We start from the raw sequence: 26,013 nt of genomic DNA on the forward strand, positions 1-26,013 counted from the left end.
TTGTCTCAGCTAGACATCAACCAATAATAACACATGCCACTTACTGAGCCCAGTGTTGAGCCAGGAATCTCATACACACATTGTTTCTAATTGGAACGTAACCCGCAGATGTGAAAGCTCAGCGTAATTGAAAACACTGACTGAGCTCACCTCTCTCATTACTGGTATAGTGACTCAAGACTAAGCCTTTCCCCTATATAGTGCTGTTTTATCAGTCATCTGTAAGGTGTTAACAAGTCAAACAGGTTGTCTGTTTCCAGGAGCGTTTATGTACATTTAGGAGCAAACTCGAGCACACTGAAAAGCTTCCATCGGTTCAAGGGAGGGGTAGTAGTGACAATTTCAGGCGCAGCATCTGCAACCCCTTTATTCTACAGTCCCACTCGGGGAATGCTGGAGCTGGAAAGACTTCAGTGAGCACCGGTTCACTTGACAGAGAAGTGAAATGATTTTCTCCATGACTGCGGAGCTGGGGAGTGGCAGGGCAGGTGCCCGATGAAGCAGATTCCAGGCGGAGTTACTTTCCACTGCAGGTGCGCAGGTGAGCCCTGCCTGTCCTCAACTACCCTCACCCTTCCCCTGGCATTTCCTCCGCCTGGAGCGCAGCTGGTCCAGAGGGACAGGGTTACTGCCGGAGATTCCAGAAGAACCCCCTCAGTCTTCTTAGTGAGTATTTGTTTAGAATTGTAAAGACCTCTTTTCGTGATAGTGATTTAGAGCCCGCTAATCCTGAGGGTCCTTTTTACATCATTGAGATTAGGATTCTAAAAACAGATGACTCTTAAGGTCCAGTCCAATTCCCGAATTCTTGTGATTCGATGACATCAGGACTGGGAATAATCGGGTTGGCCCAAAGCCAAGATGGGCTGTGCAGCTTCCATAGTGAACTTCCTCCCCCTCTTTATAAAAAAAGGCCCGCCCTGGTTCGGCTCCCTCTGGCCCCATCCACTGGGCATCCTCCTGTTGCAGAGAAACCCGCCCACTCGGGGCCACCGACCCCACCCCCTGCCTTGCAATATAAAGGAGGCTGGAGCTGTGCAGAGTGATTGGCGCTGAGGTCCTGCAAGAGCCAAGCTGACAAAAAAAGCGTATCCAGGAGGGAAGGAAGTCAAGGAGTGGCGGTAGGTTGAATTCTATGCCTCTCTGTCCAGCTGGCTCCTCTTCTCTCTCAAAGGTGTTTCTGGCTAGTAAAGGAATGCCTAAATGAGGGACGGACTTCGTACTCCAGGCAAAAAGGGGATTAGCTAGAGTCACATCCAGCTGATTTCTTCTTGGATCTGCATTTAATTGGAATAGGCTGATTTCTTTCTGAATCTGCATTTAATTGGAATAGGCTGAAGTGTTTTGGACAGGCAAGTTGGGCAGGGGAAGCGAGAGAATAGAGGAGTTATTTCTTGGATAAGAAATCTCTGCTTGCAGAGTAAAGGGGAAAGTGAAAGAATTATACAGAAATGTTCTGAATAGACAATAAGAGCACCTCATGACTAATGGGCAAGCCATGTAAAATCAGCTGCCAGCAGGACACTGAGGGGTGTCTGGCGAAGCAGCCTTCCTCAGTGAGCCCATGGAAAAACTAAGGCTGGGGATGGAGGGGAGAGGCACCTTTTTGCAGAGCATGATTAGGTAGGAAGTGTTGGGAAAGAGAAGGAGGGGACTTTGAGAGAAAGGACTCTGATCCCCCCCTTCCGTCCAGAATCTCCACTGGATAGCTTTGTCTTCTGGCTTTTTGCCCAGTGTGCAAATGTGAGGTCACGTTAAGGAGTTTTCAATTACACAGAAAAAAAATAGCATCAATGTCTTTTATTCCTAAAGCACTCTGCAGGAAGCATATCAAGTCTCTCTAGATTTTCACTGTTATTATCTTTATTTTCTTAACCTCACAGGGAGGGAGGGAGGAAGGGACAGAGGCACAGAGAAAAACATTCTGAGCTCCCAGGTAACTAATGACAATCTCAAGCACAAAGAAGTGCGGTAAGGATGATTTATTTGGTGGCCACGTTGGAAAAATAACAGTGGTGTCCCGCAGCTGCTTGATGACAGAAAAAAATTACATGTGTGTGTACATTGACAATCCCATGAAGGAATTCTGCAAATATAACTGTTAAGTAGAGTTACCTCCAGAGGACTTCCTAGCTATTTTTGCCTGTAAGCAGGAAGGCTTATGCTGGAATCTGGACACTGCCTTGTCCAGAATCAATATATGAAGATCAGAGTGAGCTAGTGGGTGAGTGCTTCCTGTTAGAGCAGAGTCAGATTCGGGGCACCAGCAGGGATAGTGAATATCAACATAGAAAGAGCTCCATCCTATCCATTAATTTCTTCTACCTAAAATGTTCTGAGACACCATCCTCAAATCTCTAGATCTTGTGAAGAGCAAATGATAGCTACCCTCTGTCCAAATGACTCCGTCTCTGTCCAGACTCTAAGACTGTCTTAGCTGGTTTTGTTAAGCCTTGTATCAGATTCTCCCAGTGTCTCTGCTATTCTCAATTGCTTCGTGGCAGGCTGGGACAGTTCATGCAGCTGGGGAGTAGCTGAAGAACAGCAATGACGCTGTTACTAGATTGTACTAATTGAGGCAGAACTCTAGGACTTTATTTCCTCCGGGCCCAGCACTCTTGAGGAGCAGAGCTGATGATCAGCATCTTTCAAACTATTGTAACAAGCAGCGCAGCTGCAGCTTTGGTGGTGACTTGAAGAGACCATAAGCATCTAAGGCTTTTGTAAATCAGTGGTGGGGACCACGGAGCCATTGGAGAAACTGACTGTCCAAAGAGGCCTGTTACTCACCTGCAGCAGGGGTTTTTCTGGTCATGGGATTTTATAGCAACTTAAGGGGCCCTTTGGCTAGGATCATCATTTGGAAGGAGCAGTACTAGCTTCTGGACTTCCAAAGCTTCCAGGGTGTGTGTAGATTATTTTCAATCACACGGCTGCGGTGGCAATGATAGTGGACTTAGCTCCAGTCAAAATTCTAAATCTATATACTTCTCTGAGATATCGAGTATGTGGTTGCGAGGAAAAATTTGGGTATTGAGTTAAAATGTTTCACTTGGTTATTTGCCATGTGCATCTGCAATCTCAGAATAAAATTTCTGTTTTCTGTGATTTTCAGCTGTGTCTGATAAGATGGCTAGTATGAATAATGAGTGAGCAGAGAATACTCTGTTTTTTCCTTCTTTGGGCTATTTGCTCTGCATGGAGATAAATTCTGTTTATAGTTTCAGGTTGTAAATCTCATCCTACTCAACCAGCTCATGAAATCATGTGATGGGTCTTAAATCAAATCAGTTAATTTTTAAAAAGTGAGGATGATTCAGACTCAGAGAAAGTTAGAGTTTGAAAGAATCTTAGAGATCATCTACACTGTTCCAATCCCAAGTCCGACTACATAGTCTCCTGACTTTGGCTTAGTTGTCTACTTACATATTTTGTTCATTTTATGTTCTACTCTCCTGCCTGGGAAGTGGACTTCTGTAGAAGAGGGTAGCAAAACAGATCACCTGAAAATTAAGACCTATCACAGAAGACAAAATGAACCAGGTGCTGGGCACACAGCAGGCATTTCATAAATATATTTTAAAGGGATAACTCAGGCAAGTTCTGGTACTGATCATGATTACCCAGGAAATGCTAACCAGCTGTCCTCCCTGTAGAACTAATATAATCAGGTCACCTAGCAGCTGACCAGCACCATCCATGCCAAAGGCCATGATCCAAAAAGTAACTCTTGGCCAACAGGTCCAGCTGAGGTGCACAGGATGGCTATGTGATGCTCCTAACATGTACCCCAGTGACTTGGAGAGGTCTGTTTGGGATTGCCCTAGGTCAGGTTGAACCCGGGTACTGGAAGACCTTTGTGTTATGATGAGCCTCTTCTGTTTATTATATAGTCACAAATATTGCATTAACTTAAACTAGGCATTAGGGAGTACAAATTGAGCTCTTTCCCTAAAGGCCCCAACATCCTTAGACCTCTTGGGCTTTTCAAACCACTCTTCTTCCTAGGAACACCCTGGGAGGGAAACCCTGGGGTGTGTGAATTATATTGCTTTGCCCAAAGAAAGGTGTTTGCTCTAAACAGTAAGAGGGTCTGGTTGCTAGTATCCTGGGTCCCAAGCAGTAGGCCCATCTTGGGGACATGCTCTGTCAGGAATACCTTACTTCATTGTCTGGTTCACTCCTACTTCTGTTCAATAAACAGCTTATATAGTATCCATTCCAGATCTCCCTCCTCCACTTTCCAGTAAGATCTCTTCTTCATTCCCACATTCTGTCCTCACCCGCACCCCTGCCCTACATATCACAGCACTGATCACAGTCAACTATGATCCTCTAATTACTTGTCTGTCCCCTTCCTAAACTATGAGTTTTTGAGGACAGAACATGTGTGTCTTTATACCACGAGCCTGTGCCTAGTGCTCGGTTGGTGCTCAATAACCATTTGATGGTGAATACAGAGAGTAAGTAAATGATCACCTGTGAATTCAAAAAAGAAGGAAATTAGACTGAGCTTGGTTGAGGTAGATGGGATAGGGATCTGATTGGCAACCAAGGTGGTTCTCGAGCCCCTTCGTTAGAGATCTCTGCACATCAGCTGAGTTCCTTGAAGGTAGTGGGCAGAGTGCTGGTTAGAGAAACTACCCAGGAACCTACTATGAGTAATCTAAAAGACAAAAGACTACCAGTCAGCCTCTCTGCTGGCTATTCACATTCTGTCATGTTCACAAGAAAAGAGAAACTTGTTCCATCTTGCCTCATTGTAACAAGAGCCGGTGTCTGGCACCTGGGCTACAGAGAGAAAGCAAATGCTTTTTTGTATTGTTTTGTTTTTCTGGGAAGCTCCAGTTTCCTTATTTCACTCACATAACGTCTCTGGTTGTCAAACATTCTTGTGTTCTCTATCAGATGGGCCTTATCAGAAGGAGAGCCTCATCTTGCCGCTTCTTAGCCACTAATTCTAATTCCGGCTTCTCTGTGTCCCCTGAAGCCCAGGCATGTGTGGTGTAAATAGGCCTAGGAAAGACAAATAAAAACATAGATTAAAGATAGGATAAAATTCTCCACCACATATTCAGGAAATAATGGCTCCTGCTAATACTGATCTGTTCATATAGATGAAGGACATGAGCCTCTCAATTGTAAAGAATCTGGTTATGGGTCATCAAAGATGTCCAAATGACCTAGGAAACAGTATTTGCTATTAACCCTTGAACATGATGAGGATCCCGTCTGCCTTGGCAGCTTCTAGTTTCTGTTCCAGAGGGAAGCTATAAACTTTGGTGCTCCCATTTCTGAAGGACACCCATGGCAGTAAGTACAGTTAACCCTACTGTGCACCAGCCGTTAAGTATGGCCTTTACCTGCTTCTTTATTGCTGTAATAACTCAGCAAAGTGCAAACGACTAGCCCATTAGAAAAACCAAGCAACCACACACTGCCTGTAAGCAGTAAGCAGAGTTTGACGTTAAGACTCCAGAGGCTGTGCCCCTCACATTGGGACATGTTGCTTCTCTCAGATATCAACTTTGAACACATTAAAAACATTACAGTATAGCATCAGGACACAGTAAGGAGTAAAGAAAAGAGTGTCAGGTTTTGGATTATTGGAACTGGGTATCCGGTATTTGGGTCTCGATGCCACCTCTAACAAGTGTGTCTCCTTTGGGCCAAGTCCCTTATACTATTTTGAAGTTCAGTTCTCTTCTCTGTAAAAATAAGATAGTATTGCCTTAAATGATTCAGTGGATGTAAAAGCATTTTATAAACTCTATGTCTGGCACGTAGTATTTACTCAAATACGTGATGAACAAGTGGGTTTAATTCACTCAAGTTTCAAAAATATACTCTAACATCACTTTTGTGTGAATTCCGTAAAATGCTGAAAATATTCAAATTTCTGTAATGATGCAGTGAAAGCTTCTGATCATTTTGCGTGATTCAAGTGTGCTGAAATCTGGAGGTTTTCTGAAGACTTATCAAATTATTGTGTATTTAACCACCATGCAGTGATGTTTGCTTTAGGGAGTGGAATGGACCAGCAGGGCTACTATGCTCATTGCTTAACAAGAGGCTTTTTTAGATTAACATTAGGTTACAGAGTTTATTCAGATCAGACTTTGGGGTTAACATTTTATCACACTGACTAATCGAGTTAGCTTTTGCCAGCTGAACCTGGTTTTTTCTTTACAAGGACCTAAGTTTATTACAAAAGAGTTTCTTTTTGTTTTTATTTGGGAGGAAGCATAATGGACTTCTATTTTCCTGGACCCATAGACAACACTCTCTTGGCTCCCCCAAATAACTAGGATTACTTGGCAGAGGGTGGAATATCGGGGCAATGACAATGCTCAGTATAGATTTCTCTGAGTGGCCAGGTTAATGTCATCTGACTTAGATTTTGCACATGCTTTGGAGAGAATTCTGCCCTGAGTGACTGAGTGGAGACAGGCAGGGAGCAGGAGAGGATTCTATTCTATCCACCTCATTGGAATCGATCAGATGAAATAATAAAAAGACTCTTCCTCTCTGTCCCCTAGTTTTAAAAGTTCTGTTCAAGAAGAGAGAAAATAAGCTTTGGCACATAGAAAGGTACTTTTTTTTTAAGGTTAAGAATTGCTTATATGATTGCAATTTTTGAAATTGATTTTTATTCTGAGATCATGGCCTCTTTAAAAAGCAGGACCTGTGTGAATGGGACTGGAGCTACCAAACTAATGGCTCCTGTCCCAGCCTTGGCTGTTGGCTCAGATGAAAGGGAGTTTTTGAAGGAGTTCACCACCTTCTCCGAGGCCTGGTTCCTCCTCCCATCTCACCTCGTCTCTTGTCCTTACTCTAGTGGCATGCCTTTGCTGTTCCAAGGAGTTCTAACCATTTCTTTTCTAATAGTTGTTGGCATCCATTCTGGGCCACGGTGGTTGGAGGGTGGAGGGTAAGGGTGGAGGGAGGAGGGAGGGTGTTATTGGTTTTAAAGCCATGAGTCATTGTAGCATATTTGGTAGTCTTACAGACTGAGTTTCTCGTACTCAGATTTCCAGAGAGACACAATAATAACCCAAGAATCTTCTTTACCAAAGATTCAGATTGCAAACCTTGCACACAGTGTTAAATTTGATCATAGTATCAATTTACTTTTGTCTTTCCCTTGCAATTTCCATCCTCCTCTACCTTGCTCATGGGCCTGACTCTTCTTGTAGGCAAAAGGGTAAACTAAAACCCTCCAGTTCTGTAACATCTGGGGCAATTGCATTGTTTGTACTTAGAGTCCTATTACTTGACTGATTGATTGACTGCATTTGTGTATTTCCTTTATTGCAAATCACTTTATAGCAGGTGGTTGAGTGTTTAAATAAAAGTACTTATACCCATTTATAAGTGTTTTACAGTTTACACAGCATGTGTACACTCATTATATCATTTGTTCTCACAACGGAAACCACAGAACGTTAGCGCTGGAGGAAACCTTGAGGGTCCAGCGCACTCGGTTTTGCATCCCTGGGAATAGATTTTTATGTCTCACAATCCAGATGCTTTTGAAAGGGCAGCACTTTAATTTTTATTCAATCACTTTAACCTTACGTGCATGCGTATATCAGTTCCTTTTCAGAGAGCAGATTTCTCTGCAGGAAAGTGGAGAAGGTAGGACAATGAAGGGAAAAGGTAAAGCAAAGGGAATGTAAAGGCACTGAGGACAGTACTTCATCTGCGGTCCCCCAGGTCCTTCCTCTAGCTGTCCTGCTTCCACTCCAGTGACTTCACCCAGCCCAACAATCAGCATGCCCCCATGTTACCCCTGCAGGCACAAACACTGAGTTTCTGGTTGGCGTGATCATTGATTTCTCAGCCAGAATGGTACACATCCTGGGCTCGAGGACAGTGACCCCCTCTGGTTACCAGATCACTGTTCCAGTTGTTGCCTAGAGCAGTCATCATTCACACTTGTCTAGAGGGTCCCCTGAAGAGAGTCGCTCAGTTGCTGCAGCCCCGGGACCCCACAGGGCTTCCAGGCAGCAATGTCAGAGATGCTGTGGAAGCCTACGAAGTGAGTTCACTGCATGGAGCCGTGCAGGCTGTGGCCTGCATAAGGGTGCCAGCCCTGGCGTCCTTGAAATCCAGGCTGTGCTTAATTCGCCAAGTCATGTGCCCTGTTTCTCTAATTTGCATGAAGTCTTTGTCAACCTGTCAAGCCCTGTGTCTGCTGAACTCCAGCCACCAGAGAGCGTTGCTTTTGCAAATCTGCAAATATCAACTCTGTGTGCAAGGGTGGGTGTGCCAGGGCTGGAGCCTCAGGACCTTGGGGGTGGAAGGCTTTACAGCCAGCCCATAGTTCCTCTCATACAGCGGTTCCTCCAGTGATTCAGAGTCCACTCTAACAAAAGTGAGAATCCTCATGGATTTTTCTTTTTCTTTTTTCCTCTTCTTTTTTCTTTTCTTTTCTCTCCTTTCTTTTCCTTTCCTTTCCCTTTCTTTCTTTTTCCTTTCTTTTCCTTTCCTTTCCTTTTCCTTCCTTCCTTCCTTTCCTCCCTCCTTCCTTCCTTCCTACCTTCCTTCCCCTGCTTCCTTTCCTTTTTAGTTCTTTGATTCTGGGAAATCATCAAATATAGCAAACAGAAGAGGACACACAGTTTTTTAATTACAAGTCTTTATAAAGTGAACCCCAGAAGGACTTCTTATACTCCTTCCTCAAATCTCATCTCCCACCCTGGCCTCACCGTCAGCACCTGGCACTTCTCCCTTTGCCGGGAGCCTGTGATCCTCTGGGTGCAAGTCTGTCCTGGCATGGGCCCCATGGGCCCAAGTCTGAGCCCACATTTCTGGTATTTACTTTCTTCTTTGTCCAGGCACTGCCCACTGCTCTACACCCACCTCTGTAACAAAGGCAAAACAAGGACACATCCTCCCTTTTCTCTTTCTCCCTTTTCTTCAGACTGTGCTGCTTGTCTGCTGGTGGGGTGACTCATTTCTTTGTCATCCTCTTAGTCCTTCAGCCTATCCAGCTGCTCTCATTGCCTCTATGCAGGGAGGCTGGAGCTATCACATTGTTTTTCTGTGAGACCCATTTGCACTGGATCAGCTGAAGGCCCAGGGAAGCCAAAGAGGCAGAAGAAGATAAGGACTGATGGGAGAGAGACAGTTTCTAACTTTCCCAGGAGCAGAAGACACAAATATATTCCTTTCCCCATTAGGCTGATTCTTTAGTTGCAAAAGGGTTTAACATGATGCAGCTGTTGGAGTCTTTGCACCCAGCCCTAAGTCAGGCTCCTCCTGCCCATTTGGTCCCCCTCCCCCGTTTATCCAGGGAGTGCGAATATGTTATACTTCACTTCTACTTTGCAATTTCCAACATCTGGAACTGTGTTCCATTTAGGAAGATGGTGAGTTCTTGAAAAAAAACAGTAACTTGGCAGGCATCCAGAGAAAAGACTACACCAATCCCCTGGCCTTGGGTGAATGACAATATTAAAAAGACTGGTAGGTTTGGCAGCAAGTTAAGTTCCTTGTTCGGCTGGTGGTTCATTTATTCATTCATTCATTGTTTCATTCAGAATTTCTTCATAAAGTCTGCAGAGTTTAGAGGTCTCCCTATCCTCAAGGCTTGATTACAATAATAAAAGATGGGACCATCTATAAATATGTGAAAATAATTAAGGTCAGGAAGAAAGGGGGGAATACATTTGAGAAGATCTATTTATAAAGGTTATAAGTAATGAGATAAAATGAAGTAGGGAATTTAAGAGGAATTTTGAGAAAGGGGAAATTTAAGGACTGCTGATAAGGAAAATCCAGAATGATTCCCTGTGTTCAGAAGGTTTTGTTGTGGGCTCCTATTTTGGATGGCTTCCTTCTTTCTTCTGAAACTGCCTGAAACCAGTGAATAGTAGCAAGCTTCCTCCTCTAAAAAAAAGGACCCCCAAAGAGCACACCCCTCCCTGCCTAGGGAAGGTGGCCCTGGGCATGCCAAATCTGAACAAAGACCCCATCTGAGTTTCTGTTTCCTTCACAGTAGGCAAGGGGAGGTGGGAAGGGGTGAGCGGTTGGCAAGACTCCCTCGGAGCTTGCAGTCTGGGTTTGCTTGAGTTGGATTCATGGTTGACCAGGCCCTCCTGCACTCTCCCCAGTACCCCCAGCTCCAGTTTCCCTGCTCTGCCTGTCACCAGCATCCCAGACAGAATCACTGGAGCTTAAACAGTCTCCCATCACCCCTCCCATCCTTTATTTTTTATTTATGCTCTGAAGGGAGCCATGTGAAGGGGATGGCACTTCCAATAGGGGAGTTCTTGGCAAATAAAGAAGGAACCAGAGCCAGAGCCAGATCCAGGACAGGGTGCTTAGGATCCTTGGGATAAGAGGGAGGGGTGGCACCAAAAGTTGTTGTGACTGAAGGGAAATGAGTCAAGGGAAGAAATGCCCTAATTTAATTCTTATGGACGAAGGGATGGGTGGGCCTGCCAGACCACAAAATAACATCCCGACCAACTAACCTACTTTAACTGCTGAGAGCAAGATCACTGGGGAAGGACACATGAAAGCTGGGAATCTGGGGTCCAGGAATATCTGAGTTTAATGACTAATACCAGACAGCTCTGTTCCTTTCTGCACATCTGCACTTTTTCAGGCCTGTTTATAAAGAGATAGACATGCTGAGGGAGCCGTGGGGAGAGGGGCGGGCTGGCCTGTGGGAGCCTTGTCTTTGTTGGACAAAGAAACCCAGGGATCCTGAGGCAATCTGAGGTGGACTGGCTCTGTGATGTGCCAGCAATAAAATCCCTACAGTTTCCTCTAAAAAGTCAGAGAGGGGACACTACTGTGGCTCTGTCTCATCAACCCCAGGGCAGGAATTCACTTCAGGAAAACCAAGCCAGCTCAACATGGTCCCCGGGCTGCCAAGAAGTAAGTGCCCATCAGCCCATAGGAATCTGGACAAAATCATCTTCCAGCAACCCATGGCCTCCAATGGGTGAATGGATAAACAAAATGTGGTCCATGTAGATAAATATTATTCAGCTTAAAAAGGAAGGCATTTCTGACACATGCTACCACATGGATGAACCTTGAGAATGTTATGCTAAGTGAAATAAGCCAGACACAGAAGGACAAACATTGTGTGATTCCACTTATATAGGGTACCTAAAGTTGTCAACATCATAGAAACAGAAAGTGGAAAGCTGGCTGCCAGGGGAATGGGGAATTATTGTTTAATGGGTACAGGGTTTCAATTCAGGAAGAGGAGAGTTTGGAAAGAGCAGTGGTGGCTACACAACAATGTGATTGTGCTTAATGCCACTAAACTGCACACATAAAAATGGTTAAGAGCTAAGTTTTATGTTATGTATATTTTGCCACAATAAAATATATATATATACTATTATTTAAACACACACACACACACACACACACACACACACACACACACACACATATCATCTTCCAGACACTTGTGATTGCATTTCCTGTTGAGGAAACTGATTCTGGAGGACTGGGACATGATCAGGTTGCAGGTTCTGGAACTTTGTTGTACCTCTCATATCACACAATTAAGCTTTCCCCCCTATTCTTCCAGAATTTAAGGGACACTGCGGAAATGATGAATAAAATGAAGAGAGAGCTGCTGTGCATACTGCTGCTTTGTGGAGCTGTCTTCACTTTGCCCAGTCAGGTGGGTGTGCAGTTCACGTCTGTGGGCCTCGCCCCTTGAGGCTGTGGTCCTTCCAGGTGCTCCTCCGTGTATCCAGGAGCCCCAAGGTGGGGATGGTGTCAGAGTGCAGAGACAAAGGGCCCGAGGGCCAGCGAAGCTGCCAAACGCATGTACGCAGTCCCCTCTATATGGGATGCTTAGGAGTCAGGCTTCCGTCAGCAGACCTAGGCCCTTATCGAGACTTGAGGGAACAGTTCTTAATTCTATTCCACTGCCTCTGAACACCTTCTTTGGAGCTATTTTTTAAAGAATGCATTAGAATTCATCCATAAAGTATTTATATAAGAAATCAAGTGCTGCGAGCCATAGAAGGAGGCAAGCTATCCTCATGCTGCTTGCTACCTAATTGGGACTGAAGCTCTGCAGTACACATGCTCTCTGAAGATGCTCAGCAGCAGAGGGCATCAGGAGGCCAAACGAGCAACACCTGAGCAACAGGATTGACGAGGGGAGGCAGGCAGGGATGGCTACACGGAGGAGGTGGGCACTGTAGTTCCACTGTTCAGTATGGTAGCCACTAACCACTATGGCTATTTAAATTTAAACTGAATTAAAATTAAATAAAATAGAAGATTCAGTTCACTCACACGAGCCATATTTCCAGCGCCCAGTGGCCACATGGACTAATGGCTGCATATTGGACAGCACAGGTATTAAACGTGCCCCTCATTCAGAAAGTCCTTTTGGACAGTGCTGGTCTAGAAGTGGAGGAAGAATTAGATAAGAAGGCAGGAAATGGACATTCCACATGGAGCCAGTTAACCTGAGGGGGACTCTCTGGGAAGGTGGCATGTGATTGGCAGCTTGATGGGTGGTCTTCTGGATTGGTTAACTTTATTCTTAAGACACCCAGCATGTGCTGATCCTTTCTCCACCCCTGGTTTCTTTCCAGGAAATTCACAGGCGATTCAGAAGGGGAGCCAGATCATTCAGAGGTAAGATGAAACTGAGGTGGAGAAGGGTTGATGAAGGTAAGAGGCAGGGTTAGGGCTCAGAGGCTCAGGGTGCTTTAGGCTCTGTTGGGGGATGTATCTTCTACCCACCAGCTAATAACTTAAGCTATGTGAAGGTGAAGTTGTACAGGGCAATTCTGCAGAGATGCCTGAGTTATCCCTCAATCTCTCACTCACTATGCACCCAGGTAGCCAAAGCGAGTGAGCCAGGGTCTGATAAGACAGGGACAGATATGCACTCAAGGAGTCAGGGAGTCACAAAGCTGGTGGCAACCTGCAAGCTCAATGGCCCTAAGTCCTGTTACACAGATGAGATTTGGTGACTTGCCCAAGCCCACGCTGCCGCCAGGTGGCGCTGTCCTGGTCTTCGGAATCTTTCCCTACCAGAGTCCACTGGGCAGCTCTGTGCCTCCATTTCTTTCGGTAGTAAAACAGGGATTACTAGCCTGGGTCACCTAGAGCTGAATCTAGAAACCTGAGGAACATTCCTGTTAGGATCCCAAGAATAGAAAATGCTAACAGCTGGATGGATTGTCTTGACTCTCATTTGAAGGACCCTTGGCCCAGCTTCAAGTCCCAAACCCAGGGCCTTCATCTCTCCTCCATCATGAACTAGTTCCTTTGACTCTGGAAGACTTTGCAACATCCCTTTTAAAGTGGAAGTTTCCCCAGAGTGAGTCACACCTTAACTCTTAATGCCATCACTGGTGGATAGATAGCACAGTGTTTCTCACAAGGGTGCCCTGCCCCCATGGACCCTCAAAAGAAGCAATAGCGTAGCATTATTTACCATGAGCATATGTCGCTTCTTAACTAATTAAAAGTTAAAAATGTTTTAAGTTGGCATTCTGGTTTGCAAACAGAAAGAGGGAAAGAATAGTACTTAAACTATTGTCATTATACTTTCATTATATTTTCAAAAATACTAATAAAAGTAGCACATTTTCTGCACAGACAAAAATGCCAATTATCTTTGTTTGGGGGCAGAAATGCATTGTGTCAGTGTGGTAATACTCATATGGCTTAAAAACTCTGGTAGGTGATTATATACATGTGTATAGTTTTGATGAATTAAAATGAAAAAATAGAGTATAACTTAATAAATGTACCTTGATTAATACATTCTTTTGACATGAGGGCCCATCAGAGAAAAAACAATAAAAGGGGTCTTTGGAGGCAAAATATTAGAAGTTTGTTGTGTTCCAGTGAACAGTAAGAAAGGACTAAAGAGGGCATCATATAGAAAGTGAGACAGGCATTCCCTCAGCAAGACCGGAGGTGGAGCATCAGATTTGGTGAGTTGTGCCCTAAGAGATCGGCCTGTCTTTCACTATAGTGACCTGCAGAGATGAAAAAACCCAGATGATATATCGACAACATGAGTCGTGGCTGCGCCCCATGCTCAGAAAAAACCGGGTGGAACACTGTTGGTGCAATAGCGGCCGGTCCCAGTGCCACTCCGTGCCCATCAGAAGTACGTATGGACTTGAGACCAAGGCTTTGAGCTTCAGGGTCCAGTCTTTTGGCCCAAACCCTGTCTTTATTGGTCCCCAGCACGTTCAAATCTTCAAAGAGAGATTCTAGGCATGATGTGCCTTAGGCAAGGTGAAGGTGCTGAGCAAAAAAGGAGCAAAGCCATGTGACCTTCACTGGCTGAGCCTCAGTTTCCTTTTCTGTAAAATGGGGAGAACAATAGTACATACTTCATGGTTTGCTGTGAGAATTAAATGAACTATTTTGTAAATGGTGTAGAATAATGCCTGCCATGTAGACAGCACTGTTAATATTTTATCTCATATTATTATTGGAGCTACTTTGAAAGTAATGAGGGGTTTCTTTGTTTCTATTTGACAGGTTGCAACGAACCGAGGTGCTTCAATGGGGGGACATGTTGGCAGGCTCTGTATTTCTCAGATTTTGTCTGTCAGTGCCCTGAAGGATTTAGTGGGAAACTCTGTGAAATAGGTGAGTGGTAGGTGAGTGGCTGCGAGAGAGGGACTGACATCCCAATTGCCAAATCTACCCAGAAAGGAAATCTCTGGTGATAGGGGTGTGGGTAGGGATTGGGGACAGGAAGGGTCATCCAAGGGTTGGTTAGAAAACCAAAGTGCCGGACCCAATGGGTGTAAATCTGGAGTCCGGTTCCACCACCAGTCAGCCAGCCTGCCTCATTGGTTTGGGGTGATGACAGCAGCAGATGTGAGACCCTCTCTGAGAACTAAATGAAGGGGGGGCGGGATTCACATGTGCAACATTGCATTTCCTGCTTTCAATCAGATACCAGTGCCACCTGCTACAAGGACCAGGGTGTCACCTACAGGGGCACATGGAGCACAGCGGAAAGTGGGGCTGAGTGTGTCAACTGGAATAGCAGCATGCTGACCTGGAAGCCCTACAATGGGCGGAGGCCAGGTGCCATCAAGCTGGGCCTCGGGAATCACAATTACTGCAGGTGAGAGGGCTGTCTTCCCTACTGAGTAGTTTTTCCACTGGTGAGAGCTTTATGTATATACAACATGATTTATTTTAAGGAATGGGCTCATGCAGTTGGTGGGGCTGGCAAGTCTGAAATCTGCAGGCTGGCAAGCAAGCTGGAAACAGACAGGAGTTGATACGAATTTCTTTTCAGCTTTTGTTCCTCAGGCCTTCAATTGATTGGATGAGGCCCACGCACATTATCAAAGATAATCTTCTTTACTTAAAGTCAACTGATTGCAGATGTTAACCACATCTACAAACTCCCTTCACAACAACACCTAGATTGGTGTTTGATTAAAGAACTATGCATAATAGCCTAGCCAAGTAAACACACAAAACTGATCTTCACAGCCCACCCTTGTCAATGTGGCACATATACACAGCTCCTTAAACCACACTTAACTTCCAAATGAAGACAATAAGCAAGTCATACTTCTATCTAACATGACACAACTATCCTGTGTACAACCAAAATACACCGACCCGTTCCCTGGAAGAGCATGCAAAGTCATTGGACCTGAGAGAGGAATTCCCCTTTTAATGTCCCATGGCCTTCCCTGACTGATTTTTCAGAAACCCAGATGGAGACTCAAAACCTTGGTGCTATGTCTTCAAGGCAGGGAAGTACAGCTCAGAGTTCTGCAGCACCCCCGTCTGCTCCAAGGGTAAGTGCAGCCACCCCCTCTTCCCGCATGGTGTCACAGGGAGAGGAGTCTAGAGGACAGGCTGACAACCCTTCTACAGCTGAGGGGACAGAGTAGTAGGATGTTAATCATCTGGGCTACAGAGGAAAGAAAGCCCTGAGACTTAGGTCCTCACCCAGGCTTGCCTCCAGCGTTTGTTTGGCCTGAGCTGATCTCTTCACGCCTCTGATTCTCGGTTCCCTCATCCACGGAGGGGAAGCTGGCACTGATCAGTGGTTTCCAGCCCTTTTGCGAATGAATGGGGGTTCTCCCTTTTTGGGTTGATGGGCCTATCTCCCCCCTTTCTCTCTTAACTTTTAATGTGAGAAAATTTCTCAGATTTAAAAATACTAAATTACCAAAGGTACTATGAATTCAGCAGGGCTTTCACAATTAATAATGTTACTTATTACAACAGTATGAAAAAGATGCTTTAAAGTTATATATATAAATAACATGCATTCAGTCGATAAGTGATGCTGATATACCTTTGAATTTGAGGACTCTACAGTAATGCTAAAGCACCCTCCCTATCTCCCAGAATCTGATATCTAAATTGCACTCACTGGTCTACATGATCTTAAAGGTCCCTTTTAATTATGCTATTTACTATGCTGGTATATTTTGTCAATTTCAGATGGGGATAAAAGAGGGACAAAAAGGTGAAAATAGGTAGCACTCTCTTTTCCTTCCAAGCCCAACAAATCTTTCAGAGCACTGGCAGGCAAAATCTAAGAAGGGTCTGCTCACATATCCCTCCATTGAAGTACCTTGGTTCATTGTCAAATATAAACAAGGAAACCCATAATTACTTTCAAAGCAGCTCCAGGAATAATCATCACTAATTAAACACAGCAATCTTTGCTGCCGAACCTGAATATACCCTCAGAGTCTCTTCCAACAAAGTAATCTAGGAAGCCATAACCAGTTGATGGATGTTGACATGCCAAAAGAAAGCCATTTGCCGTCCCTATGTAAAAAGGCTTGAAGAAGAAGTAAAAAGGGAGATGGGATGGTATCACTCCGTTCTCACTGATAGGCTGCCTTCCTTCAACTCCCCAGGCCAATAGCTCCATTGCAGGTTCTGTGGCAAACTCCAACTTCCCTGCTTTAGCATTTTATTGGTTTTGTTTCAGTTTCAATTTCTTCTGTTCCAGAAAATAATGGGGACTGCTACTTTGGAAAAGGGTTAACATACCGTGGTACGCACAGCCTCACCACATCTGGTGCCTCCTGCCTGCCATGGAATGCCATAGCCCTGCTGGGGAAGATCTACACAGCATGGAAGACCAACGCCCAGGCACTGGGCCTGGGCAAACACAATTACTGCCGGTAGGAAGCACAGGGCTGGAAGGGCTCAGGTCGGGGCAAAGGGCAAGACTGGGGAGTTAATGCCTAAAATTATACGGAAGACCCACCGAGTGCAAAGAAACCATGACTCTTATATAGCCCGACCTGCTCATTTGCTAGAATAATACCTATTATGAAAATCAAAGTCCACAGTTTTCCAACCCAAATTCCAAGTTAGAGGTCCTCTCCTGTGGTCATTTTTTCCTCATCTGTTCCGCTCTCACATGGCACTGTTATTCCAACGAATTGTAAGCATTTCCTCACAGCACAGCTCACAGTTCCTCCCAACGACTCTTTTAAATGAGAATGTCAGGTTGCTGAAGTTAAAGCTGTTTTCCTTCCGTGGGGTCTGTGACAGAGCCAGGCCAGAGCTCAGGATCCTCATTCCTAGCTCCATGTTTTTGTCATTGGTTCACTGGGTCCCCTTCCCCTCTTACATGGCTTGAGATGTGATTTAAAATATGATTTAAAGCCTTCAACTCTCCTTATCATCTAGGAATCCAGATGGGGATGCCAAGCCTTGGTGCCACGTGCGGAAGGACCATGAGTTGAAGTGGGAATACTGTGACATTCCCCAGTGCTGTAAGGGCCGGCCCTTGGCCACGTCCCTTGCCCCAGTCTCACTGCCCATTCCTCTTGACCATTTCCTCTGCCATGCCATTTCCTGGGCCATCACAGCTGTTTAGCTCAGACTGTGTAGCTGCCAGATTTTTAGGAAGGTTAGGCCTTGTTGGGGAGGGAGCTTCCATGGCCGAAGCAAGGGTCGGGCAGATAGTCTCTCCCATGCATGGGAAATTATCTGAGAAAAGATTACCATTCCTCAGTTACTGTGAACACACAGATCAGCCAGAATGTTCCTTAAGAAACATAGAGTCTTAACTGGGCAGGTAAGACACAAACTGTCAGCTCACAACCAAAGTTTGTGTAGTGAGTCCTCAGGGAGTGCTATCAGTAAGCTTGCTCTGAACCTAGTGGGCGGGGAGTGTTAGAAAAGCTTCCTGAGGAGGTAGGATTTCGCCTGGGCCTTGCAGGATGAGCAAGATTGAGTAGATGGAAAAGAAATGGGGTAGACGTTCCCCAGGAGAAAATTGTAATGCTTCCTTATTTCTTAAACCAGGAAGTAGGGGCAGATAAAAACAAGAGGTAATGAAGCATAGCAGAGAGATACCTAGTTTTGGATTTTGACAGATCTGGGTTCTAATGAAGACGCCATTGTGACCTTGGGCAAAAAAGTCTCGGCTTCTCTGAAGTTCAGTGTTGTGAAGGTTAAAGACAGTGTATATACAGTTGGCATGTGCTATGTACTCAATGAATGAAAGCTGCGGTTTTTATCACTATGGACCCTGTTATATCACTCTGTGCCAACCTGCAGAGATGCAGGAAACCTGTAGAAACTTGGGGTCCCAAGAGAAGAACGCAGGATGGGTGCCCAAGGACTTCACCTCAGGACCACAGATCTGATTTCCCTTCTCTGCCTTTCCTCACCCAGCCACCTGTGGCCTGAGACAGCACAAGCAGCCTCAATTTCGCATTAAAGGAGGACTCTACTCGGACATCACCTCTCATCCATGGCAGGCTGCCATCTTTGTCCAGAACAGGAGGTCGCAGGGAGAAAGGTTCTTGTGTGGGGGAATATTGATCAGCTCCTGCTGGGTCCTCTCTGCTGCCCACTGCTTCCAGGAGAGGTAAGGACTTGGGGAACTCAGTAGGTTTTCCTGCTCTGCAAGGCCTGGACACCAGGCTGGTTAGAGGAAACCTCACAGAAGAATGTCCGAATGTTTCCCCATTAGGTTTCCTACCCACCACCTTAGGGTGGTTTTGGGCAGAACATACCGCTTGGTCCCTGGAGAGGAAGAGCAGAAATTTGGAGTAGAAAAATACATCGTCCATAAGGAGTTCGATGACAACACTTACGACAATGACATTGGTAAGATGTCATCGTTCGCCCCGCTCCAGTTCAAACTCCGGCTCGCACAACGCACACCCACACGTGCACTAGCGCCCTCTTTCCAAACTGTTGCCTTCTCCTTTCTGTTCCTCCCCTAAAGTCAGAAGCAGCTCTTCACACAGGGCTTTTGCTCTTTCTCCCTCTGCCTCCCAGCCCTGCTGCAGCTGAAATCGGATTCGCAGCAATGTGCCCAAGAGAGTGACGCTGTCCGCACCGCCTGTCTCCCGGAAGCTGACCTGCAGCTGCCCGACTGGACGGAGTGTGAACTGTCCGGCTACGGCAAGCATGAGGCGTGTAAGTGGAAGGAAGTCACGGCCCATCCTGTCTGTCTGCAGGACAGCAGGGGATGCAGTGGTTGACCAGACAGAGGAAGAAGAGGTCATGGGCGTGGTTCTAGTCAATGTGGGCAAGTTCCCTGTGTAGTGACAACCCATCGTTGCCCTTCCCTACCTCACAGGGTCACTGTGCAGGTCCAGAAAGGTCTGAATAGCACCAGTGCTTTGAAGAGCTTAAGATTTCAAGAAGGTTCTGATAAGAGTGAAGACGGTAATTAAGGGTGTGATACTTGGGCTACAATCCCACAGACCTGAGTTCAAATCCTTACTCTGCTCCTTGCTTGCATTGTGATCCTGGCTTGGGTTTTTATTTTACACCACTCCAAGCCTCAGTTTCCCCATTGGTGAGATGGGGACAGAACTAGCTCCCTCCTTAGGTTATGAAGATTAAATGAGATATTAGGTTAAACCAGTGGTTCTCACCTGAGGGTTATTTTGAGCCCCAGGAGACACTTGGCAATGTCTGTGGCATTTTTGGAGGTTTATCCTGGCGTTTAGTGAGGAGAAGCTAGGGATGCTTCCAAACATCTAACATGCACAGGGCAGCCCCTTACAAAAATTATCTGGTTAAAAAACAAAACCAAAAACAACAAACCTGGTCTAAAATGTCAGTAGTGCTGCTATGGAGAAATGTTGGTTCGGCTCTATAAAATTGTTGTTTTTATGGGGCAAAACACTAAAATATTGGCAGTTTCATAGGATTCAACCTAATATGTGTAAAAGCTTGATACTTGTTAGCTAGCTATTATTAGAAAATTAGGCCTTCTCCTTCCAAAAGGTTGACAACTTTCCCTAAAACCAAAAGATGTTTTCCCTCCTCTCTTTCAGCGTCTCCTTTCTATTCTGAGCGGCTAAAGGAGGCACATGTCAGGCTGTACCCCTCCAGCCGCTGCAAGCCCCAGTATTTGTTTAACAAAACCGTCACCAACAATATGCTGTGTGCTGGAGACACGCGGAGCGGAGGGAACCAGGCAAACCTGCACGATGCCTGCCAGGTAAGCGCGAGGTCTCTCTCTCCAAGGGTAAAAACGTCCCTTGGCCAACAGGTTCTTAACCAAGGAAAAAACCTCTAGCCAGAATGGAGTGATTTCATCTTGGTGAGGCACTGGGGATTCTACATGCGGGCCTCAGAGAGTGAAGCAACTGGAGAAAGATCAAAGTTACCCAAACTTAAGAAACCTGAGCTGCAGGAAATTTCCCCAGTGTCTGCACAGGAAACCCCACCTGGTACAGGATTTCCTGTAAGCCCAAGCAATGAAATGAGTATTGAAGTGGGGGACAAAGCAACACAAATTAAGTTCTTGACATCTGTAGGTGTTGGAGGATTACAGTCTGCTTTATAGCAGGGGAGGGATGAATGGCAATTTATTGGGATGTTGGATAGAGATGATTTGTGAGAAATGAGATTTAAAAACTTATATTCAGCCCTAATAACCTGGGAAAGCAAATCATCTAAAGTTTTTTGTATTGGCATTCCTACTGGAGTTAGTATTGTACTTCTATTTCATGATAACAAGACGCTGGCCTGTGGGACACGGACCAACCTGTGATATTAGGACTGAAATGTATCCAAGGATGTGTTATTGATGAGACATGTTCATGTCTGCGGTGTGTAGGCTGTTCACTGAGGGGCCGGGGTCAGAAGGACACAAAAACAAGGAAGGCCAGGCTCTTGCACTGAAGACTTTGTGGACTTTGTTCTTATAAAGTAATCATAGCAACCCCTGCCCCTTGGTTCCTTGACAGCCTTTGGTCTCTTTTTGAAGAGTTTCTTCAGAAACCTCCATTGTCAACAGTCACATAAAGGTTGTATGCAAAGTGAAACCATGATTATTTGCAAACTTCAAGTTAAAAATCATTTTGATTCAGTAAAAACAGTAAACAAGTACCAAGAGTTTTACTAAATGTATTACATACATTGTTCTCAGAGCTTTTCAAGCTTTCTTCCAATTAATTCCCATAACAACCTCATCAAGTAGGTAGTATTATCTCTCTTTTACAGCTAAGGATGCTGAAGCACAGTTAGCCCAAGGCCACCCAGCTTTTAAGTGGTGGAGTTAAAACCAAGGCTGAGGCCCAAAAGGTCTAAGCAGTTACCTCAGTTCTACTTTACATTGTAGAGGATCAAGATCATTGAGATAAAAATTTTCTTCTGTGAACTAAGTACTACAAAGAGTACAATAGTAGCACTACAAACATTAACCCTAATTTCTACTCAGAGTCTGTCATTGTTGCAAACAACAAACCTGTTCTCTCTTTTGCAGGGTGACTCAGGAGGCCCCTTGGTGTGTCTGAAGGACAACCACATGACTTTGGTTGGCATCATCAGTTGGGGTGTTGGCTGTGGGCAGAAAGACGTTCCAGGTGTATACACCAAGGTTACTAATTACCTAGACTGGATTCAAGACAATATGCACCCATGACCAACAACACCCAATTCCCTGAAATCATGGCAGACCTTGCCTTCCTCCACTTGAGAAGACACACCAAGGCAGAATGCTTCTTTACACAGATTTCTCCATGAGCCATCACACAGTACCAGTCAGGGGAGAACCAGTAGAAGAGAGGAGAGGATATATTTTCACAGGTACTTCCCACTTCGGAAGCCTTCAGGGGTTAAAGTCTGATTTCAGAATGTATTTCTGTCAGACAAAGAGACAGGTAAAAGCCAACCCCTCCCAGAACACTACCATCTAGGGCAGATGAGAGGTAGAACAAAAACCCAACCTCCTCATCTGTCAACCTGAACAGCTTTGGAAATGGGACCACAAAGATAAAAGCATGTCTCTAGTAAAAAGTAACTAGATCCTTCAGGAGAGAAGTATTGCATTAGAAATAGAATGTCTATTTATAGTCACAAGAAAGCCCAACAGGGACCTGGGCCTCCTAATAAGGAATGGGCTGGCTGGCCAGCTCATGTTCCTCAAGCCATCCTTTAAGTTAATTATGTGACGATCCCCTTTCTCCAGTCTACAGCTCTTGGAAGGAATTCCTTTTATGTACAGTGTAAATCTTTTCTTTATAAACTTTATACTGGAAGAATTGTATTATTTTAATAACTGATAAACTAGGCTTTAGCATATTTATATCAATCCATTGTAGTGTTTATTTTGTGTTGCCACATTTCTGTATTATATATACTAAAATAATAAAATCAGGTATATTTTTCACATATTTTCTCAGAGTGGAATAGTTGTTACGTACATCCCACAGCTGATTCATTCGTGTTCATATTTTTAAAAACATTTGCAACATTAATTTCAACAAATACAGAATACTTGCTGCACACAAGTCAGTATGCTAGGTGCTTTAGACAATAAAAAGGTGCTTTAGACAATAACGTATTCAGAGATATGACAAGGTAGAACAGAGATAGACCACAAAATGGCAGAGAGAAACTTTTACTGAAATTCAGTTGCAGGAGGAAGTAGGGAATCTTAAGGAAAAAAGAGTTAGGTAGGGTTTTCAAAAATTGGGCAAGACTTGGACTGGTGGATAGGTGTGAGAGAGGCATTCCCGAGGCAAGGAATCCCACTGCATGAAACTAAAGATCTAGCAAAAACGGCAGTGGGAGTATGGGGAGGAATTGAGTAGCACAGTTTGAAGCAAATTTCATGAAGAATGTAGGTTGGATTTTTAAAATTATTTTTAAAATACGTTAATGGGTTTTAGAGAGACAGGAAGGGAAAGAGAAAGAGAAAAACATCAATGTGAGAGGGAAACATCAATTGGTTGCTATTCAACCGGGGATCGAACCCAAAATCTACGTATGTGCCCTGACTGGGAATCCAACCCACAACCTTTTGGTGTATGAGGCAGTGTTCTAACCAACTGAGCCACCCAGCCAGGGCTGTAGGTTGGAATTTAGATTATGGTAACTTTAAATGCCAAAGTGAGTCTGGACTTAGTTTGTAGGCAGCAGGGAGCCACTGCGGTTTTTGCTCCCGGTGAGTGATGAATTGAGCATGCCTTAGGAATATGAAGCAAGTGGTGGCTGGGGAGAGGGCAGCCTAGGGAGATAGGGAGCCTCCCTGGACAGCAAGCACAGTGCTATAAAGGAGAAAGGAAGGGGTAAGAAGAACCTAAGCATGACCTGCTAGCATAGCAACATCCCAATGGTTGGTTCAGACTAGAAGCTAGTGTCAGAACATGGTGGCAGCTGGACTAGCCACCTGGACTTTTGACATATGCAAATGAACTATATGGAAATTAACCTGGTCCCAGCCTCTCCCATAGGAAATGAAAATGGACTTTGGTCCTTCCCAGAAGAAATGTTGATGGACCTAGCACAATATATTGACTGGCCTGGTGGGGGGGAAAGCAGGGAGATATAAATAACCTGTTAGACATGTTGATGGGTAAATTCACCCTAAGTGAAATGTATGTTCGGAAAAGTGTGCAGTTGGACAGGCAGGTAATTCCTATAGGCCAGCGTGGGTGACCAGGAGTCTCCGCTCCCTCTTCTTTCTCCCTTCCCCCTTCCCTCCTCTCCCCATCCCTTACTCCCATGGGCTCTTAAGTTGGTCTGGGAGTTTGTTCTTCCCTCCAACTCCCTTCTCTCTCTTCCTTCAGTAAACCTGGTGTAAAATTCTAGACTGTTCTCTGGGTGATTTCTCAGAGCAAGGTCACCTGACAGTATGTGGGCCATTTTCACCCATTCTGTTTTGCTTTCCTGTTGATCAGAAAGAATTTACTCCCAGGCAAGTCCACACAAGTTGAGTTGCTTAAGGAACGCTGCTTTCTGCCTCTCTGAGAGGACTTTCTGAACCACTGTTGAGGCATAACCCATATACCTGGCTGCTGCCCAACAGCCATCGCTGGCACCCCAGATCCAGGAATAAATCTGCTGACACAATGCTTGCTGGCACATATATACTGACAGTTTCTTGGAGAGGAAAAATGTGGTTGTAGGTATCTCTCTCTTTCTCTCGATGTTGTAAGGCTGCTCAGTTAAAAAGGTTCTTAGAAGAAAAGTAGTTTCAATTCTTGAAAGAAAGACACTCTCTATGGCCCAAGAGCTGGATTCAGTAGGGGTGAAAAGCCCAGCTTTCCTGAAATGCTGAAGTCCCAGGGCCAGTTCAATAAATGCGGGTCACAGAAACTAAGTCACAGATTTCGTGACTTCAGACGGCTTACAAGTTTCCCTGTGCAAGCAGAAGATTTTTAGAGAGATGTGTCTTTCATTCGGCCATTTCAGAAAGACATGGCTAGAGGACACCAACAAACAAGACTCCCAGCTATTGAATCTGCTGCAGGAATTCAGCTGGTTTTATCCCCTCCCCCTTGCATGACAAGCTTTTCTTCAGATAGTGGGGCTAATGAAATGAACTGAAGCAATCAGGCCTCTTGGGATAGAAATGCAAAGTTAAAAGTCCCCAGCATTCCTCTGAGTGCAGTCCTGGAAACCGCAGACTAGATGAAGACAATTGCCCAGAAGAGGCCACTGACTGAGCTACAGGGCAGAATCCCCGCCTGGCAAGACAGATTCGCTTAAATGCTACTAAAATACACTCAAAGAGCAACACATCATTAGCCAGTGCGGGTTAGGAAATTCAGGATAAAATGTCTGGAACTTATCAGGGGAAGGAAATGGGCATAAGGGGAAATCAAATAGTGTTATAATATTCCTCTCAGTATCCCCAGCCAGTTAATAAAAGTAACACATGCTAATAGACTGGGAGAACAAGAAAGACTCTCAGGTAATTGTGCAATTGGTCTCAAGGGGTAAAGACTAGAGGATCTCAGCACTGAAACTGCTCCCTTCCTACAGCCCCAACCTTAAGTCTGGTTATCAAAAAGTGTCAGAAACGTTTGGTTCCATGTTTATATAGAAAGCCAAAGACTCACACAATCTCCAGTACTTGGGATCCTGTAAAAAAAAAGAAAAAAAAAAAATCCTTGGGAAAGTTTAAGAGTTCTATATTCAATTACCCGTTTAAAATTCTAATAAAAAATTAATCTCATTGCTAGCACTGAGTCACCACCTACTGGTCAGAAAGCAAAGTACAAGTATAAAATATACCTGCTCACACTCCAATGCTAGGAAAATGCCAAGGGAAGAGGTCGTAATGACGAAGATAGCTAGAATGGAAATTAAACATTTGTGGTAAGTCAACAGAAAGAAGTATTAAGCTCTCTTTATGGCCATGAGGGGTTTACAGAAGGAAACTAGTACAGCTGTCTACACTTTACCAAAACGCCCAATGTCTCATCTTCCGAGAAATCTCTACTACAGCTCAGATGTTCAGGACCTTAAAGCCCTGTTTCATGTGAGAATTAACCAACAAAGAAGAGCAAGCGAATGGGGAAAGCACTGGAATAGACATGAGCTGCTTTAATGGTTTTGTCTTTTACACACTGGGGAAAAATGATTTGATTGATCTGGACCTTTGTTTTCACAACCTTTAAATGACATTAGTATGGCCCTGCCTGGGTGGTTTGGTTGGTTGAAGTGTTGTCCCGTGCGCCAAAAGGTTGTGGGTTCAATCCCCGATCAGGGCGCCTATGGGAAGCAATCAATGAATGTTTCTCTCTCACATGAGTTTCTCTCTCTCTCTCTCCCCTCCTGCTA

At 44.8% G+C, this 26,013-nt stretch overlaps 1 protein-coding gene across 3 annotated transcripts; it reads left to right on the forward strand.

Annotated features, from left to right (window-relative positions):
* Positions 1–999: 999 nt before the first annotated feature.
* On the forward strand, positions 1,000–22,612 carry PLAT (plasminogen activator, tissue type). 3 transcript variants are annotated; one of them, XM_090257996.1, is made up of 14 exons: positions 1,000–1,121; positions 11,561–11,656; positions 12,588–12,630; positions 13,985–14,122; positions 14,503–14,613; positions 14,926–15,100; positions 15,700–15,791; positions 16,967–17,141; positions 17,656–17,741; positions 18,649–18,844; positions 18,950–19,086; positions 19,261–19,401; positions 20,271–20,437; positions 21,707–22,612. In XM_090257996.1, the coding sequence occupies exons 2-14, from the start codon at positions 11,582–11,584 to the stop codon at positions 21,863–21,865; spliced, it is 1,695 nt and encodes a 564-aa protein (XP_090114122.1). In that variant the 5' UTR covers positions 1,000–1,121; positions 11,561–11,581; the 3' UTR covers positions 21,866–22,612. The 3 variants fall into 3 exon arrangements, with proteins under 3 accessions (XP_090114122.1, XP_090114124.1, XP_090114123.1); XM_090257997.1 differs by lacking the exon at positions 1,000–1,121 and adding an exon at positions 1,889–1,936; XM_090257998.1 differs by lacking the exon at positions 13,985–14,122.
* The last annotated feature ends 3,401 nt before the right edge of the window (positions 22,613–26,013 follow it).

The sequence above is a fragment of the Furipterus horrens genome, unplaced genomic scaffold, assembly GCF_987537825.1.
Source record: "Furipterus horrens unplaced genomic scaffold, mFurHor1.1.pri manual_scaffold_12, whole genome shotgun sequence".
NCBI classification, from domain to species: domain Eukaryota; kingdom Metazoa; phylum Chordata; class Mammalia; order Chiroptera; family Furipteridae; genus Furipterus; species Furipterus horrens.